This window comes from Piliocolobus tephrosceles, chromosome 19 (assembly GCF_002776525.5).
Source record: "Piliocolobus tephrosceles isolate RC106 chromosome 19, ASM277652v3, whole genome shotgun sequence".
NCBI lineage: Eukaryota > Metazoa > Chordata > Mammalia > Primates > Cercopithecidae > Piliocolobus > Piliocolobus tephrosceles.
The window spans coordinates 14,168,296-14,185,156 of NC_045452.1; the positions used below are offsets into that span (position 1 = coordinate 14,168,296).

The 16,861-nt window shown below is 45.3% G+C and overlaps 1 protein-coding gene across 1 annotated transcript in view; it reads left to right on the forward strand.

The window, feature by feature from the left end:
* Positions 1–14,032, forward strand: part of LOC113219584 (protein SFI1 homolog) — a 64,890-nt gene extending 50,858 nt beyond the window's left edge. The window contains exons 8-13 of the mRNA XM_026452930.2: positions 127–288; positions 3,340–3,410; positions 5,516–5,608; positions 8,331–8,428; positions 9,507–9,573; positions 13,853–14,032. Of these exons, the coding sequence (XP_026308715.2) occupies positions 127–288; positions 3,340–3,410; positions 5,516–5,608; positions 8,331–8,428; positions 9,507–9,573; positions 13,853–14,032 (671 nt within the window). The remainder of the gene's footprint in view (positions 1–126; positions 289–3,339; positions 3,411–5,515; positions 5,609–8,330; positions 8,429–9,506; positions 9,574–13,852) is intronic.
* Positions 14,033–16,861: the final 2,829 nt, after the last annotated feature.

Sequence of the window (16,861 nt, forward strand, 5' to 3'; positions counted from 1 at the left end):
GTGTGTGTGTGTGTAGCCCTTGAACCCCTGCTCTCGCCAGTAGTGGGGTTCAGCTTGTCTTAAAGATGTTTCCAGCTCATCTTCTAACCTTGAGGGAGCAGCAGTTAAGTTATTTCTCTGTTGCAGAGATGGCTGAGCGATTCCATCATGTCACCGTGCTCCAGATACACTTCTGTGACTGGCAGCAGGCCTGGGAGCAGAGGCAGAGCTTGTATGCCTACCATGCCCAGGTGGAGAAACTGGCCAGGAAGATGGCCCTGCGGCGCACCTTTACTCACTGGAAACACTGTATCCTTTCAGATACCCAGGCTGTCCATTGCCTCAGCCAGGACAGCAGGAGCTCAGCAGCACGTGAAACGAAAGTCATGAGAAACATGGGAAACAGTTGCCAAATGATTTAAAACAGCCTTTTCTCTGTTGGCAGTCTTAAAATTTTTTGTTTAATTGGGATTGTGTATAAAAAGAGTACTTATATATTTATAGTTTAAAAATAATAAAATGAACAACTATGTATCTTATTATCCAACTTTCAAAATAGAACCTTGCTAGCACACCTATCTGCTTCTCCCTGATTGCATTCTTTTTCTTTTCCCTCAGAGGTAATCCCACTTTCCTGATGAACATTTTTTGGTATTATAATATCAGTGCTTTTCTCTACCCACTAGGTGGTGGAAATAGCCACCACTGGCTTTTTCTTGGTGATACCGTCACCGTGACCATAAGCTTCCATTTATTGCGCTTTTACTATGTAGCAGACACTATGCTTCATCCTCATAGCAGTGCTGTGGAGTAGGTGCCACTATTGTCATTCTACAGACAAGGAAACAGATTCAGAGGATTTGAGTGTATTTTAAAGTCACAAGTCATTGGCAGATTCAGGATTTTCAAAACCTGGGCCTTTAACTCCTGTGTACATATTCTTTTTTTTTGAGATGGAGTCTTGCTCTGTCACCCAGGCTGGGGTACAGTGGCACAGTCTCGGCTCACTGCAATCTCTGCCTCCCAAGTTCAAGCGATTCTCCTGCCTTAGCCTCCCGAGTAGCTGAGATTACAGGCATGTGCCACCATGCCTGGCTAATTTTTGCATTTTTAGTAGAGATGGGGTTTCGCCATGTTGGCCAGGCTGGTCTTGAACTCCTGACCTCAGGTGATCCACCTGCCTCAGCCTCCCAAAGTGCTGGGATTACAGGCATGCAGGCATGAGCCACCACACCCAGCCTCTTTTTTTTTTTTGAGACAGAGTCTCGCTCTGTCACCCAGGCTGAATTGCAGTGGTGCCATCTCAGCTCACTGCAACCTCCATCTATCGGGTTCAAGCGATTCTCCTGTCTCAGCCTCCTGAGTAGCTGGGATTACAGACGCCCACCACCACGCCCAGCTAATTTTTGTGCTTTTAGTAGACATGGGGTTTCTCCATGTTGGCCAGGCTGGTCTCAAACTCCTGACCCAAAGTGATCCACTTGCCTCAGTCAGCCTCTTAAAGTAGTAGGATCACAGGCATGAGCCACCGTGTCCAGCCCTGTGTACATATGCTTTTTTTTTTCTTCTTTTTTTCTTTAAGATGGAGTTTCACTTTTGCTGCCCAGGCTGGAGTGCAATGGCCCAATCTTGGCTCACCACAACCTCCGCCTCCCGGGTTCAAGTAGTTCTCCTGCCTCAGCCCCATAAGTAGCTGGGATTACAGGCATGCACCACCATGCCTGGCTAATTTTTTTTTTTTTTGTATTTTTAGTAGAGACGGGGTTTGTAGATGTTGGCCAGGCTGGTCTCAAACTCCTGATGACCTCAGGTGATCCACCCGCCTCGGCCTCCCAAAGTGCTGAGATTACAGACGTGAGCCACCGTGCCTGGCCACCCAGCCATATTCTTAATCACTACCCTTACCATACTGTGTGCCCAAGTATAAGAATTTGGACTGCCTAGGATGTTCATCCACACATTTTCTTTGTTCATCAAAGTCTTGCTTTGCGTAAACTCCTGCTTAAATTGTTGGATACGAGGAAGCTCAGATTAATGATAGTTCATTGTCTAGTGGGGAAAATAAACATGAAAATGGGTCTTTAAATATGGCATGATAACTGCTATCATAAAGGTTTGTATCAAGTCCTGTGAGAGCGACTGTGGAGATTCAGCCAAGGAGGTAATGTTTGTGCAGAATTTAAGTCATAGGAGATGAGAAGTTGGGAAGGTTGATGTCTTAGGGGAAGACTGCAGAAGGTTGGAAAAGGCAAAAATGAATGACATTTATGCAGGTTTAGAGGTGAGGAAAAGCATTCAAGAATCTAGTGAGCTGTAGAGGTATAGATGGTGGGAAGGTAGATGCAGGAACCTCTGGAGGTTTTTTAACTTTTTAAAATTTAGAGACAGGGTCACATGTTGCCCAGGCTGGAGTGCAGTGGCTTTCACAGGCACAATGGTAGCTTACTACAGTCTTGAACTCCTGGACTTAAGCAATCCTCCCTCCTCAGCCTCCCAAGTAGGTGGAACTACAGGCACACACCATCACACCTGGCATCAGAGGTTTTTAAGAAGAGAAGAGGCTGGGGGCAGTGGCTCACACCTGTAATCCGAGTGCTTTAGGGGGATCGCTTGAACCCAGGATTTTGAGGCTACAGTGAACTATGATGGCACCCTTGCCCTCCAGACTGGGTGACAGAGTGAGGCCCAGTCTCTTAAAAAAAAAAAAAAGAAAGAAAAGAAAAGAAATGCAGTCAGATTTGTGCGTTGGAAAGGATAATTCTGGATTAGCGGAGAGAGGCTAGCACCGGTGGGAGACCAGTTATGGGAGGAGGCTCACTTACCAGTCTACGTAAGGGATGAGTCGGATGAACTGCAGGGTGTTGGGGGTGGGGACAGAAGAGCAGGAGGGGATGGAGAGAGCCAAGAGATTTAGGAAGAGAGCAGATGGACTTGGAGACCGATTAGATGAGAGTGGGAGGAGAAAAGGTTTGAAAATAACTCCAAGGTTTTGAGCTCAAACATCTGACTGGATTGTGATGCCAAAACAGTGATTACAGAAACAGGAGCAGATTCTGCTTTAGATATGGTGATTTCTAAATGTTTACTGAAATTGGTAGCAGTTTATCTCAGGTATTTTTTGCCTCTCATCTCATGAGCATTCAAGGGGAGGAGTGCAAGACCAGATGTTTGATCAGTAACTGACGGGGTTTCCCTTTGCCCACTGCTTCCTTGGGTCATCAGGAGTAGACAGAAGTGGACCTCAGCCCACCTGGCATGTGTGTTATCCCTGATAGCCACGGCCCTTCAGGTGGCTTGCTGAGAATGCACTGTTTAGGGGCCAGAACCTTGTTGAGACTGGAGGCCTTCACTTCCTGGCAGACATGCTGCTGTGTGCAGAAGAAGCTGCCCAGTGTGAGATGGCAGAAGAGCACCACAGGCACAGCCAGCTGGTAAGAGCCCTGCATCCTGGCATGGCTCCACTCAGCAGCCTTGCTTGGGTATCCACTCTTGGGGTACCCTGACCCCTATCACCTTCATTAAACACAGTCAGCTGTGGGTCAGTTTTAGTCATGAAACCCTCCTTTCATTGTAGGTGTCCCTGTTTTCATTTTGAATTACAGGTGCTAATGGTGTAGGGTCAGAGGGGTTTGGAGCTATAAAGGAACCTCAGAGATTTAGTCCTGAGCTTTCTTTTTACATGGGAAAAACCCCTTTTGAGTGGCGGAAGCCCCATCTATGAAATAGGTCAGAGTGACCATGCTGTGGTTGAACCATGTCAGGGAGTCAGTCCCTGTTCTACCTGCTACCGTTCCCTTCCCTTGCTATACGAGGTGGTCTTCGAATGTTTTCAGGAGCCTGTGGGGCTCCACAAAGCACAGTACGAAAACCCCTAATCCAGTCTGATATCTTCACTTCTGTCTCAGAAAATTGAAGCCTAAGGCTTGGGGAAATATGGGCAAATCAGCTTTGCTTAGCCAATTTGTGAGGCATTATTATTTTTTAGGGATGGAATCTCACTATGTTGTCCAGGCTAGATTCAAACTTCTGGGCTCAAGCAATCCTCCCACCTCAGCCTCCTAAGTAGCTGGGACTATAGGCCTGTGCCACCATGCCCAGTGTTGAGGCGTTATTATTATTATTAGAGATAGGGTCTCCTCTGTCACCCAGGCTGAAGTACCATGTTACAATCGTTGCTTGCTGCAGCCTTGAACTCCTGGACTCAAGTGATCCTTCCACCTCAGCCTCCCAAGTAGCTGGGACCACAGGCACATGCTACCATGCCTAACTAATTTTTTAGATTTTTTTTTTTTGAGACAGAGTCTTGCTCTGTCTCCCAGGCTGGAGTACAGTGGCGTGATCTCGGCTCACTGCAAGCTCTGCCTCCGGGGTTCACACCATTCTCCTGGGTTCACGCCATTCTCCTGCGTCAGCATCCCGAGTTGCTGGGACTATAGGTGCCCGCCACTGTGCCCAGCTAGTTTTTTGTTTTGTTTTTTTTTTTTTGAGACAGAGTCTCGCTCTGTCACCTGGGCTGCATTGCAGTGGCCGGATCTCAGCTCACTGCAAGCTCCGCCTCCCAGGTTCACGCCATTCTCCTGCCTCAGCCTCCCGAGTAGCTGGGACTACAGGCGCCCGCCACCTCGCCTGGCTAGTTTTTTGTATTTTTTTAGTAGAGACGGGGTTTCACCGTGTTAGCCAGGATGGTCTCGATCTCCTGACCTCGTGATCCGCCCGTCTCAGCCTCCCAAAGTGCTGGGATTACAGGCTTGAGCCAGTTTTTTGTATTTTTAGTAGAGACAGGGTTTCACCGTGTTAGCCAAGATGGTCTCGATCTCCTGGCCTCGTGATCCACCCACCTCAGCCTCCCAAAGTGCTGGGATTACAGGTGCCAGGCCTAATTTTTTAGTTTTTTGTACAGAGTCTCCCTCTGTTGGCCAGGCTGGTCTTGAACTCCTGTGCTCAAGCAGTCCTCCTGCCTCAGCATCCTAAAGTGTTGGGATTACAGGTGTGAGCCACTGCACCTGGCCTTTTAGGCTTTATTGATGGAGCTGGATCCAGGTCCATCCTGGCCCAACCCCAGCCCTTCCTTTCACTAAAGATTCCTTCTTCCATTTTAGCAGCACTGCATTTATAATCATATAAACGTACGCACTGAGCCCATATGGGAAAAAAACAAAAACACAAAACCACCACGGACAAAACGTCTGTCTTTTTCTGACAGGCAACAGTTGATGTTTACCTTGGTCTGTAGAATTGTCATGTGGATCATGGGGTTCTCTCCTGGTGTGGGTGTGTTTGTTCTTGTGTAGTATAGATAGACAGCAGGGAGGGTTCAGCAAATATTTATTAAGTGCCTGCTGTGCAGGCTGGCTTGTGTTAGACTCCCAGGTGAATCTCAAAGTAGAGAAACACACTCAGGGAAATAACAGCTATGAGAAGCTGTGACCACGCTTCTCTCCCCTCATTTGAGGCGCGGTCTGCCTTCACCTGCTCTTGGTTTACAGACTCTACTGATTCCAGTCCTTGTAATCAATTGTGTCCTTTCTTTGCACAGTATTTTTGCTTTAGAGCCCTAAAAGACAATGTGACCCACGCCCATCTCCAGCAAATAAGAAGGAATCTCGCTCACCGGCAGCATGGTGTCACGGTGAGGGTTGTTGTCTGTGTCAAGGGACCTCTCCTGATGGCCATTCTTTCTTGCTCTTTTTTCAGTCTTGCCAAATTAAGCAGAACTCCCTTTTTTTTTTTTTTTTGAGACGGAGTCTCGCTCTGTTGCCCAGGCTGGAGTGCAGTGGCCGGATCTCAGCTCACTGCAAGCTCCGCCTCCCGGGTTCACGCCATTCTCCTGCCTCAGCATCCCGAGTAGCTGGGACTACAGGCTCCCGCCACCTCGCCCGGCTAGTTTTTTGTATTTTTTTAGTAGAGACGGGGTTTCACCATGTTAGCCAGGATGGTCTCGATCTCCTGACCTCGTGATCTGCCCATCTCGGCCTCCCAAAGTGCTGGGATTACAGTCTTGAGCCACCGCACCCGGCGAGCAGAACTCTTTTTAAAAAGACTTTTGTGCTTCAAGATTTGTCCAGACTATCAACTCGAAAACCTTAGTTTGCATTTTCTTTCTCTCTCTCTTTTTTTTTTTTTTTTTTTTACAGAGTCTTTCTCTGTTTCCCAGGCTGGAGTGCAGTGGCACGGTCTAAGCTCACTGCAGCCTCCGCCTCTGAGGTTCAAGCGATTCTCCTGCCTCAGCCTCCCGAGTAGCTGGAATTACAGGCGTGCACCACCACACCTGGCTAATTTTTGTATTTGTAGTAGAGATGAGGTTTCACCATGTTGGCCAGGCTGGTCTCGAACTCCTGACTTCAGATGATCCGCCTGCCTCAGCCTCCCAAAGTGCTGGGATTACAGGCATGAGCCACTGTGCTCGGCCTCTTTAGTGTGCATTTTCCTTGGTAATCCCTACCTACTGATAGAAAAACTCTTGTTTTTGCCTTGTTTGATCCCATTTTTTTTTTATCCGTTTGCTAAGAAAATGGGTAGTTGACTCAAAGTTCAGAGACTGTGGATTTTAACCTTGACCTAGGGGATGTAGTGATATAAACACACTTTCTTTCTCTGCTTATTTAGAGGCAGGGTGTTGTTCTGTTACCCAGGCTGTAGTGCAGTGGCTAACTGCAGCCTCAGCCTCCCAGGCTCAGGTGATCCTCCTGCCTCAGCCTCCCAAGTAGTTGGGACTAGAGCTGTAAGCCACCACACCCAGCTAATTTTTGTATTTTTTGTAGAAACGGGGTCCCACTGTGTTGCCTAGGCTGGTCTCAAACTCCTGGGCTCAAGTGATCTGCCCACCTTAGCCTCTCAAAGTGCTGGGATTACAGGTGTGAGCCACTGTACCCAACCCAAATACACTTTATTTATTTATTTATTTATTTTGAGACAGGGTCTTGCTCTGTCGCCCGGGCAGCTGCAGTGGTGTGATCTCGACTCACTGCAACCTCTGCCTCCCAAGTTCAAGCAGTTCTCATGTCTCAGCCTCCCAAGTAGCTGGGATCACAGGATCAGTTAAACTTTATCATCTTAACCATTTTTAAGTGTACAGTTCAGTGGCATGCACATCCTCATTGTGCAATCATCATCACTATTCATCTCTAGAACTTTTTCATCTTGCAAAACTGAAACTCTGTACCCATTTCCTCTTTCCTCAGCCCCTGGAAACCACCATTCCACTTTCTGTCTCTATAAACTTGATTATTCTAGAGACCTCATAGGTGTAATCATACAGTATTTGTCCTTTTGCAACTGGCTTATTTCACTTAGCATAATGTATACTTTTTTAAATGATTGCCTTTTTTAAAAAAAAGGACAGGCCGGTTATTTTGTATATACAATTTATTTTTTATTATAATAATTCTTTTTAGAGACAGGGTCTCGCTCTGTCATCCAGGCTAGAGTGCAGTGGTGCGATCATAGGTCATTGTAGCCTCATCGTCCTGGGCTCAAGAGAATATCCTGCCTCAGCCTCCTGAGGAGCTAGGACTACAGGTGCACACCACCATGCCTAGCCTTGTAGAATGTTATTGTGGGGTTTTTGTTTGTTTTTGTTTGTGTTTTTTTCTTTTTTTTCTTTTTTCTTTTTGGTTGTTTTGAGATGGAGTTTCACTCTTGTTGCCCAGGCTGGAGTGCAATCGTGCGATCTCGGCTTACTGCAACCTCCACCTCCTGGGTTTAAGCGATTCTCCTGCCTCAGCCTCCCAAGTAGCTGGGATTACAGGCATGTGCCACCACGCCCGGCTAATTTTGTATTTTTAGTAGAGACAGGGTTTCTCCATGTTGGTCAGGCTGGTCTTAAACTCCTGAGAACTCAGTTCCGCCCACCTCGGCCTCCCAAAGTGCTGAGATTACAGGTGTGAGCCACCACACCCGGCACAATGTTTTATGTTCTTGATTTGTCTGATTGTTTCCTTTTGATATCATTTAATTTTCCTTTAGTCTACATGGTTCCTATAATCATTACATCTAAGGACTTGTTTAGATTGAAATTAAACATTTATGCAAGACTACTTCATAGGTAGGAATATGCAATAAAATCAGTTTTAATTTCCAAAATGACTTTCCAAAATGTCCTTGTCTTCTGTGAGATTAGGAATAGCTTCATCTAGATTTCCATAGACTGGAAGAACCATCTTTTTGCCTTTTATGTTGGCCCAGAATAGCTCTATAGTTCAGCCATCATTGATTTGTATGCCCAATGTATGTTGGCTGCTCCTAACTGAGGTAATTCCTGCTTTGGGGGAGCTCACAGTCTGTTGGAGTAAGGATTCACTGTTTTACCTTTCATCTCAGTAAATTTCCATTTTCTTCCTACTATGCTTTAGCTGCTGCACAGGTTCTGGAACCTCTGGCAGTCTCAGATTGAGGAGAAAAAGGAAAGAGAGCAGCTCCCCTTACTGCGTGCTGCCTGGGACCACTACAGGTAGGGACTCTGGCTTCATCGCTGGCTCTCAGGGACTTTGTGCCTCTGACTTACTGTTTTCCAGGAGTAATCGCTTGCCCTTCTATGAGTTAGTGTGGCAGATTCAGAAAGGCCTGCTGGGGTGGAGGTCCTGCTGTAAACCGTTTGTTCCTGAATTTGGGATTTTGGCTGATCAGATGGGAGATAGAATAAGCATATGTGCATCAGTTCTTGGCCACCATAGTCGGAAGTATGTGCCTGGTCGCTCACTGCCTTGGTCCTACCAGCATCAATATGTTCACAAGTTAGAATTCATGCATTACTAGTGTTAAAGAGAAGGGTCAGGGACATTTGTGACTCGGTCTTAAAGTGTGCAGGGAATGTTGTCAATATTTTAGCGCTAGTCATTCAGTTAAAATAAATAAAACACTACATTTCTGTGAGGAAAACTCAGAATGTATAGGGTGGAAAGTATAAAGGGAAAAATAAAAGTTGCCTGGTCCCCTCCCTACAAGTAGGAGTAAGATCTTACTCTGCAGAGCAAGGAAGTATGAACTTTCTTGCTGCCAGAAATGTTTCACATGTCCTCCCTTTCTTTGCTCTCCCCTTTCCCTCCCTGCACAGTATAATCAACTTAATTTGCATAGTTTAGGTCCAATTTTGAAGCATTTTTTAATGAGTTAGAATTCCAATAATTAACTGACTCATTGAGAGTTATCAAGACATGTTATTCCAAACCCTGGTTCACAAACCCTAGTGTGAGAGGCAACATGTCATGGACCCCCAGACTTTGGCCATGAAACCAGAAAGTTCAGGATGTCCGGGGGGCTTCATACATACTCCCTAAACTCCAGAGCGACTGTGCTTTTGGTGGCCTAATTAGGTTTCACAAGAAAGTTGTCAACATTGTAGGCAATCCACAGTCCAGAATCAGAGGTTGACAGATGTTACATTAGATACCAGGTTCTTATTGCCCTCTCTCCTAGAATGAAACTAAGAAGCCCATGGGGTGCCTTTAACTCACAGGAAGTAACTGTACCCCGATTTACCTGCCTTAAAATAAAGTTTTAAAAACGTGATGTTCTTCCTTTTGTTTCAGGATAGTACTGATGTGTAAGTGTATCAAATTGTGGCTACAGTATACTCAGAAGAGGCAGTACAAGCAGGTATGGAGTACTTTTTAGCAGATGCTCTCCTGGCTTACATTCTTGGACCCATTTGCTTTGGAAAGATTCTTGGAAAAGACCTATGCCAAGAAGTCTTGTCATTCTTCTTTGGAAGATAGGGTGTTGAAAAAGCTCAAAGGCATTTCTTCCAGTTTCCACCTCTGATATCAGAAAGTCTGCGTAATTCCCATTTCTTATCTGCTATGAAAATACAAGTTCTCTCTGAAAGTACTGAGCTCTTATCAGCCATTCACATCATTATTCAAATTCATTTAGTCTCTGAGTTAGCCAGCCCATCACCCAGTGGGACCTGCAAGAGATACACAGAGAGGTGCAGAGCGTAAGTGCTGCATCCCAGTACTAAACAGTGTGAGACACGTGTCCCCGGAGGTGGAGGATGTGAGGTCAGGACCACAAATAAGTAAAGGCAGATTGAGAAAGATAGATTCATTCAATTTAAGAAATACTTACCGAGCAACTGCTGTGCCTCAGACACTGCACTAAGCACTGAGGATACAACCGTGATATAAAGTCAACAAAATTCCTGCTCTCCCAGGGCTCATGCGTTAGCACCAGGGTGACAAATAAGTGTGACCTTACAAGCCCATTCTGCCAGTTGAGAGTACCTTCTGGAATGTTGAACTGAGAAGGATTTCAAGGCCATGTTGACACTCACTGGGAAAGGGTTCAATTGATGGTGTCTGCCATTGTGAGAAGTGCCCCCTTTTTGGTCATCTCTGGAGTGTAACAGAGGAAGACACAAACCAAACTCCTCCCAGTTATTTTCATGCTGCCCACCCTACCCATACCTCCATCTTCTGCTGGAGTCTAAGAGGCGAATCTTTGAATTCACCTGTTAGCTAGTTCCCTATAGTTTGGGGATAGAATCCAAATTTTTAGCAAGGCCTACAAACTCCTTTGGGAGCTGGTTCCTGTCTGTTTCTCTCCCCTTTCCTGTTGCCACTCTGTTCCTTCACAACTGCACCCTGACGGGTTAAGCTGCCAGTGCTTCCTTAAAGGTCCTCTGTGTTCTCCTGCTTCTCTCTTCTGCTTCTCTTTGTACCTCCAGTTCTCAATTTCACACTCCTTTCCAGCTCAGATGTCACCTCCTCCTCCAGGCCAGTCCACCTCCACCCCTACCCCTGAGGCATGGCTTTATCAGAATATTCATCTCGTGGTTGTTCACTGGCTTCTCTTTCCTCACAGGCTGTGAAGTCCTTTAGAGTACAGCCTGTCCCTTTTTCCTCCTTAGTCCGACACAGTGCTTGGCATGGGGTATGTGCTAATATTTGGATGAATGAATGCACAGACCAACAAATGAACTGCCGTTGATTTCTTCAGAGCTTTTTTCCAAGGATGATATCAATTGGTAGAGCTTGGATGCTGTAGGGCATGGCCTCTTTTTGCGTCACTCTTGCCTCCCACACTTAGGAAATGCTAGAGTCACTGCATTCTTTGACATGCCTTTGGATTATGTTACTGGCTTTAAAAAGACATTGCCACTTATTATCTTAAGTTCAAGTAATGCAAGTTCACCAGAATGTAGGAAAGCCTTTCAGAAAAAGACTGAGTGTCAGAGTTGAAAGGTTGTATTTATTCAAAGTGGAAAGCTGAGGGTCTCTTTTATTTCCTTCCTGGAAAACGAGCACTCCCCTTGACACAGGGGCCCAACACTGGCAGACAGTCTGGGGTCAGCATTTTCATCTCTCACGCTGATCTAGCATGGCCTGCTTTCAAAGGTGTAGCAGGTCTGAAAAATAAGAAGAGCACTGCTTAGTCATTCCTAAACCTTTAGCTAACAATCTGAATATCACCTCTTGGTATAGGTATCCCAGGAGCATGTCAGTTCTTTCTATTCTTAGACAAGATAAAAATATTATTTTTTGTGGGTTTCTTCCTTTTGAAAAAGTAACATACAGTCAGCCCTCTGTATCTGTGGGTTCCACATCCATGGATTCAACCAACCATGGATAAAAAATATTCAGGGAAAAAAAGAATGGTTGTGTCTGTACTGAACATATACAGACCTTTTTTTCTTGTCCGTAGTCCCTAAACAATATATAAACAATATAGTATAACAACTATTTACATAGCATTTACATCGTGTTAGGTATTATGAATAATCTAGAGATGTATACAGGAGGATCACCTAGGTTATATGCAGATGCCACATCAATTTTTTGTTGTTGTTGTTAGTTTTTTGTTTTATTTTGTTTTTGAGACAGGTCTCACTTTGTCACCGAGGCTGGAGTACAGTGGCATGATCTTGGCTCACTGCAGCTTCACTCTCCCCAGGTTCAAGCGATTCTCCTGTCTCAGCCTCCCAAGTAGCTGGGACTACAGGTGCAAGCTACCATGCCCAGCTAATTTTTGTAATTTTTTTGTAGAGGTGGGGTGTCGCCATGTTACCCAGGCTGGTCTCAAACTCCTGAGCTCTGCCTGCCTTGGTCTCCCAAAGTGCTGGGAGTACAGGCGTGAGCCACTGCACCTGGCCTGCTATACCATTTTATATAAGAGACTTGAGTATCCATGGATTTTGGTATCTGAGAGGGACCCTGGAACCAGTCCCCCACGAATACCAAAGGATGGTGCTCTGCAGAATGGCGAATTGTTTGCTAACTGTTGAAGCTGGGTGGTAGGGTCATAGGTATTCATTATACTGTCAGCTTCTACTTTTGCTTACATTTGAAAATGCCCATTAAGAAAAAAAAAAAGAAAGAAAAGCAATGTGTAGATATTATAGATAATTTAGGAAGTATAAAAAGACATAAAGAAGAAAAAATGAAACCATTCATGACATTTAATGGGTAAAGCTGGTATCTCTCTTCCTCTGTGGGGGTAGGAGTGTATGTACCCGTCTTTTCACATACACATACATACGCATACTGATCCAGTTATCTATTGCTGTGTAAAAAATCACCCCAAATTCAGTGGTATAAGACAACAACCATTCTATTATGCTTTATGGATTCTCAAAGATTGAGACAGAACATTATGGGAATGGTTGGTTTCTGCTCCAAAATCAGTCTCAGCTGAAAAGATTCTAATGGCAAGGGGTGAGAATCATCTAGAAGTTTCTTCATACGTCTCTAGATCCTGGACTAGAATGACTCAAAGACTGGGCTTAACTGGGAATGTTAGCCAGAGAAACTGTATACGACCTCTTTGTGAGGCTTGGGCTTCCTTGCAGCATGGTGGCCTTGGGGTAGTCAGCCATCAGGGCTTCAAAATGAGTGTTCCAGAACAAGTCAGAAGCTCTGTGGCTCTTTATATAGCCTCAGAACTCACATAGTGTCACTTTTACCATGCCCTATTGGTCGGAGCAGTCACTATCCCAGCCAGATGCAAGGGGAGGGAACATAGATCACTTCTCCGTGAAGGAAGATCAAAGAATTTGTAGCCATGTTTTTAAAACCTTTACACATGTTGGCCGGGTATGGTGGCTCACACCTGTAATCCCAGCACTTTGGGAGGCCAAGGCAGGCGGATCGTGAGGTCAGGGTATCAGGACCATTCTGGTCAACGTGTTGAAACCCCGTCTCTACTAAAAAGTACAAAAAGTAGCTGGGTGTGGTGGCACGTGCCTTGTAGTCCCAGGTACTTGGGAGGCTGAGGCAGGAGAATCGCTTGAACCCAGGAGGCGGAGGTTGCAGTGAGCTGAGATTGTGCCACTGCACTCCAGCCTGGCAACAGAGTGAGACTGTCTTAAAAAAAAAAAATCCTCTACACATGCATATATGCTTTTTCCCCCCAAGTTTTGGATCATGGAGGCATATACAGTGTATTCTTACGTCCATTGTCTGTCTTACCTACTGATGTATCAGTAAAATAGTAGACACTTATAATTACATAAATGTGTATGACAAACACTATAAACAAAATCAAAAGATAAGTATTATGGAGTGGGGAAATATTTAGATTTATAACACGTGACAAAGGACTAATAAATTGTTTAGGTTTGAAAACCCCATACATATCAGTGAGTCGAATGCTAACAGACAGTGAAACAGGCAATGGGTATGAACACCGAAGCCATGGGGAAGAGAGAGAGAGAGAGAGTGTGTGTATGTATTTGTAGGAATGTTTAACCACTGTTTAAGTGAAAATTTTTTCACCTCTTTCATTTTTCTTCTAGCATATTGGCAAAGATAATAATTTTCATCTTGTTCTCATTTTTATTATATAGGAAGCAATCCTCCCACAAGAGTGTAACCCTGAAAGGTGATATTTAAAAAAAAAAAAAAGTTAAGTGCAATGGTCATTCTTTGTTTTACTTCAGCTGCTACAGGCCAGAGCGGATGGTCATTTCCAGCAGAGAACCCTGCCTGCTGCCTTCCACACGTGGAAGAGACTCTGGCGATGGCGCCAGCAGGACAGTGTCCTCAATGCAAGAGCAACACGTTTCCACAGGTATGCTGCTCAGCTCCTGTCTGCACTGGGGCAGGTGTCTCAAATCTAACTCTGCCAATCACGCAGCCCATTTGCTGTGCTTTTCTGCTTCCCAGACCCCAGGCCCTAGTACTTCCTGGATTTTCAATAATGTAGGCTCATTGATTTCATTTAGCAGGAAAAGACAAGATAGTATTTCCCCTGGGAAATCTTTTGTCCATCTTTATTGCAAGGGCTTTCAAAACAGCCTGTTTCATCATTAGCCACTGAGAGCTCCATTAAAGCAGCCCATTAGCTTTCCGGATCAGAGCATGGTAGGACCTTGCATCACCTTGGCAGACATTCTTGACTGTCATTTCCCTGAAACACTTCATTCCTATTCTGCTAAACCTGGCTTTTTGAAGTCTTGAAATTACAGTCATCAACAAAACTACAAAGGTCAGGCCGGGCGCGGTGGCTCACGCCTGTAATCCCAGCACTTCAGAAGGCCAGGGCAGGCCAATCACAAGGTCAGGAATTCAAGACCAGCCTGGCCAACATGGTGAAACCCCATCTCTACTAAAGATACAAAAATTAGCCTGCAGTGGTGGCATATGCCTGTAATCTCAGCTACTTAGGAGGATGAGGCAGTAGAATTGCTTGAACCCAGGAGGCAGAGGTTGCAGTGAGTCAAGATTGTGCCATTGCATTCTAGCCTGGGTAACAAGGCAAGACTCTGTCTCAAAAAAAAAAAAATTAGAAAGCTCAAGGAGCAGAGCTACATCTTTTTAGTTCCCACAAGGGGCAAACTTGCCCACAGCAAGTTCTTAGTATGTGGTGGGACATAAGGAAGAAATTATTATTTATTTATTCATTTTTGAGATGGAGTCTCGTCCAGGCTGGTGTGCAATGGCATGATCTCAACTCACGGCAAATTTCACATCCTGGGTTCAAGCAGTTCTCCTGCCTCAGCCTCCCAAGTAGCTGTGATTACAGGTGTGCGCCACATGCCCAGCTAATTTTTTGTATCTTTAGTAGAAACAGGGCTTCACCATGTTGGCCAGGCTGGTCTCGAACTCCTGACCTTGTGATCCGCCCACCTTGGCCTCCCAAAGTGCTGGGATTACTGGCATGAGCCACCACGCCCGGTCTGTAATGAAGAAATTATAATCACTAACTGTATGTCTGCCATTGTGTGATGGAAGACAGAAAACAAACTCATTCTGCCCATGGCATCATTATCTTCATTAATAATTTCCTTTTCACAGCCATCCTGAGAGATCATGTTCAAAATGATAAGTGGTAACACAGCTAGTAAGTGGCACAGCCAGGGTTTAAATTCAAATCTCCAGTTCCAAAGTCCAGGTGCTTTCTTCTTGATCAAGAGGAAGAGCTTTTTGATGACTTTGTAGGAGGGTGAAATTTTTGTGAGGAGATAAGATTGACATGCAAGAAACAACTGAGAACTAACTCAAGAGAATAGATCCATGGTCCCCAGTCATGTCAGCCACAAGTTCTTCCAGCGCTCAGAGCTAGTGTCGAGGGAGGTTGAGCATGGAAGTATCTGGGAGAGGCTTCCTGTGAGTGAGAGGGTGAGGATGGTGGCTGGAGTGGGCAAGATGGGGAGGCCCAGACTGAAGGGATTGGGCTGACCCTATAGATAGATATTCAACAGATATTTGAGCAGGTGCATGGAACTAGTAAAGTGACAGTTTTGGAAATTACCTTAAGTTCAGTGTACTTTATCTTAGTACAGAGGGGTGAGATGGAGGGGCATGCATTGGGAGAAGTTGCAGTCATCTTAAATCTGGAGAATTTCAGGCCATGTGCGGTGGCTTATGCCTGTAATCGCAGCACTCTGGGAGGCCGAGGTGGGTGGATCATTTGAGGTCAGGAGTTTCAGACCAGCCTGGCCAACATGGTGAAACCCTGTCTCTACTAAAAATACAAAAATTAGCAGGGTGTGGTGGCGCATGCTTGTAATCCGAGCTACTCTGGAGGCTAAGGCACAAGAATCGCTTTAACCCAGGAGGCAGAGGTTACAGTGAGTTGAGATGGCGCCACTGCACTCCAGCCTTGGACAACAGAGTGAGACTCCATCTCGAAATAAATAAATAAATAAATACATAAATAAGTTAATTAATTAATTTATTGTCCATCTATCCATCTGGAGGGTTTTGAATGCTAGTTTGAGATTAGCCAAAACTCTGGGTTCCTTAGCATGAAGTCCAGGGAGATGGTTTTAGGTGGTGGCCATGGGGAATAGAGGCTGACGAAAGGACAACTCTTGTCTCTTCCAGCTTCTGCAGACAGAGCAGCTTTGCCTTTACCTAGGTCCTATATTGTGGGCTGGTATAAGATTCCTTCAAAAAATAGCTGGCTTCAGGCTGGATGTGGTGGCTCACACCTGTAATCCCAGTACTTTGGGAAGCTGAGGCAGGCAGATCACCTGAGGTCAGAAGTTCGAGACCAGTCTGACCAACATGGCAAAACCCCATCTCTACTAAAAATACAAAAATTGGCCAGGTGTGGTGGCACACATCCCAGCTACTCGGGAGGCTGAGGCAGGAGAATCACTTGAACCTAGGAGATGGAGGTTGCAGTGAGCCAAGATCGCACCACTGCACTCCAACCTGGGCAACAGAGCAAGATTCCATCTCAAAAAAAAAAAAAAAATGGCTTCAGTACTTAAAACACACACACACAGTACCCCTTTCTTTTTTTACTAACAAGTAGCCATGCTTGGTTCTATTCTTTTTTTGTATTTTGTATGCTGTGAGAACCAAAAATTAAAAGTACCTTCAAAATAGCCAAGAGGAGCCTTTAAGGGACTTTTTGCTAGGGAGCAGTTTTGGGTGGTTTTAGCGCTATCGCTCTGGAGAAAAAGGGCGGAGGGTGACTTGGAGACAGGGTATAGCCA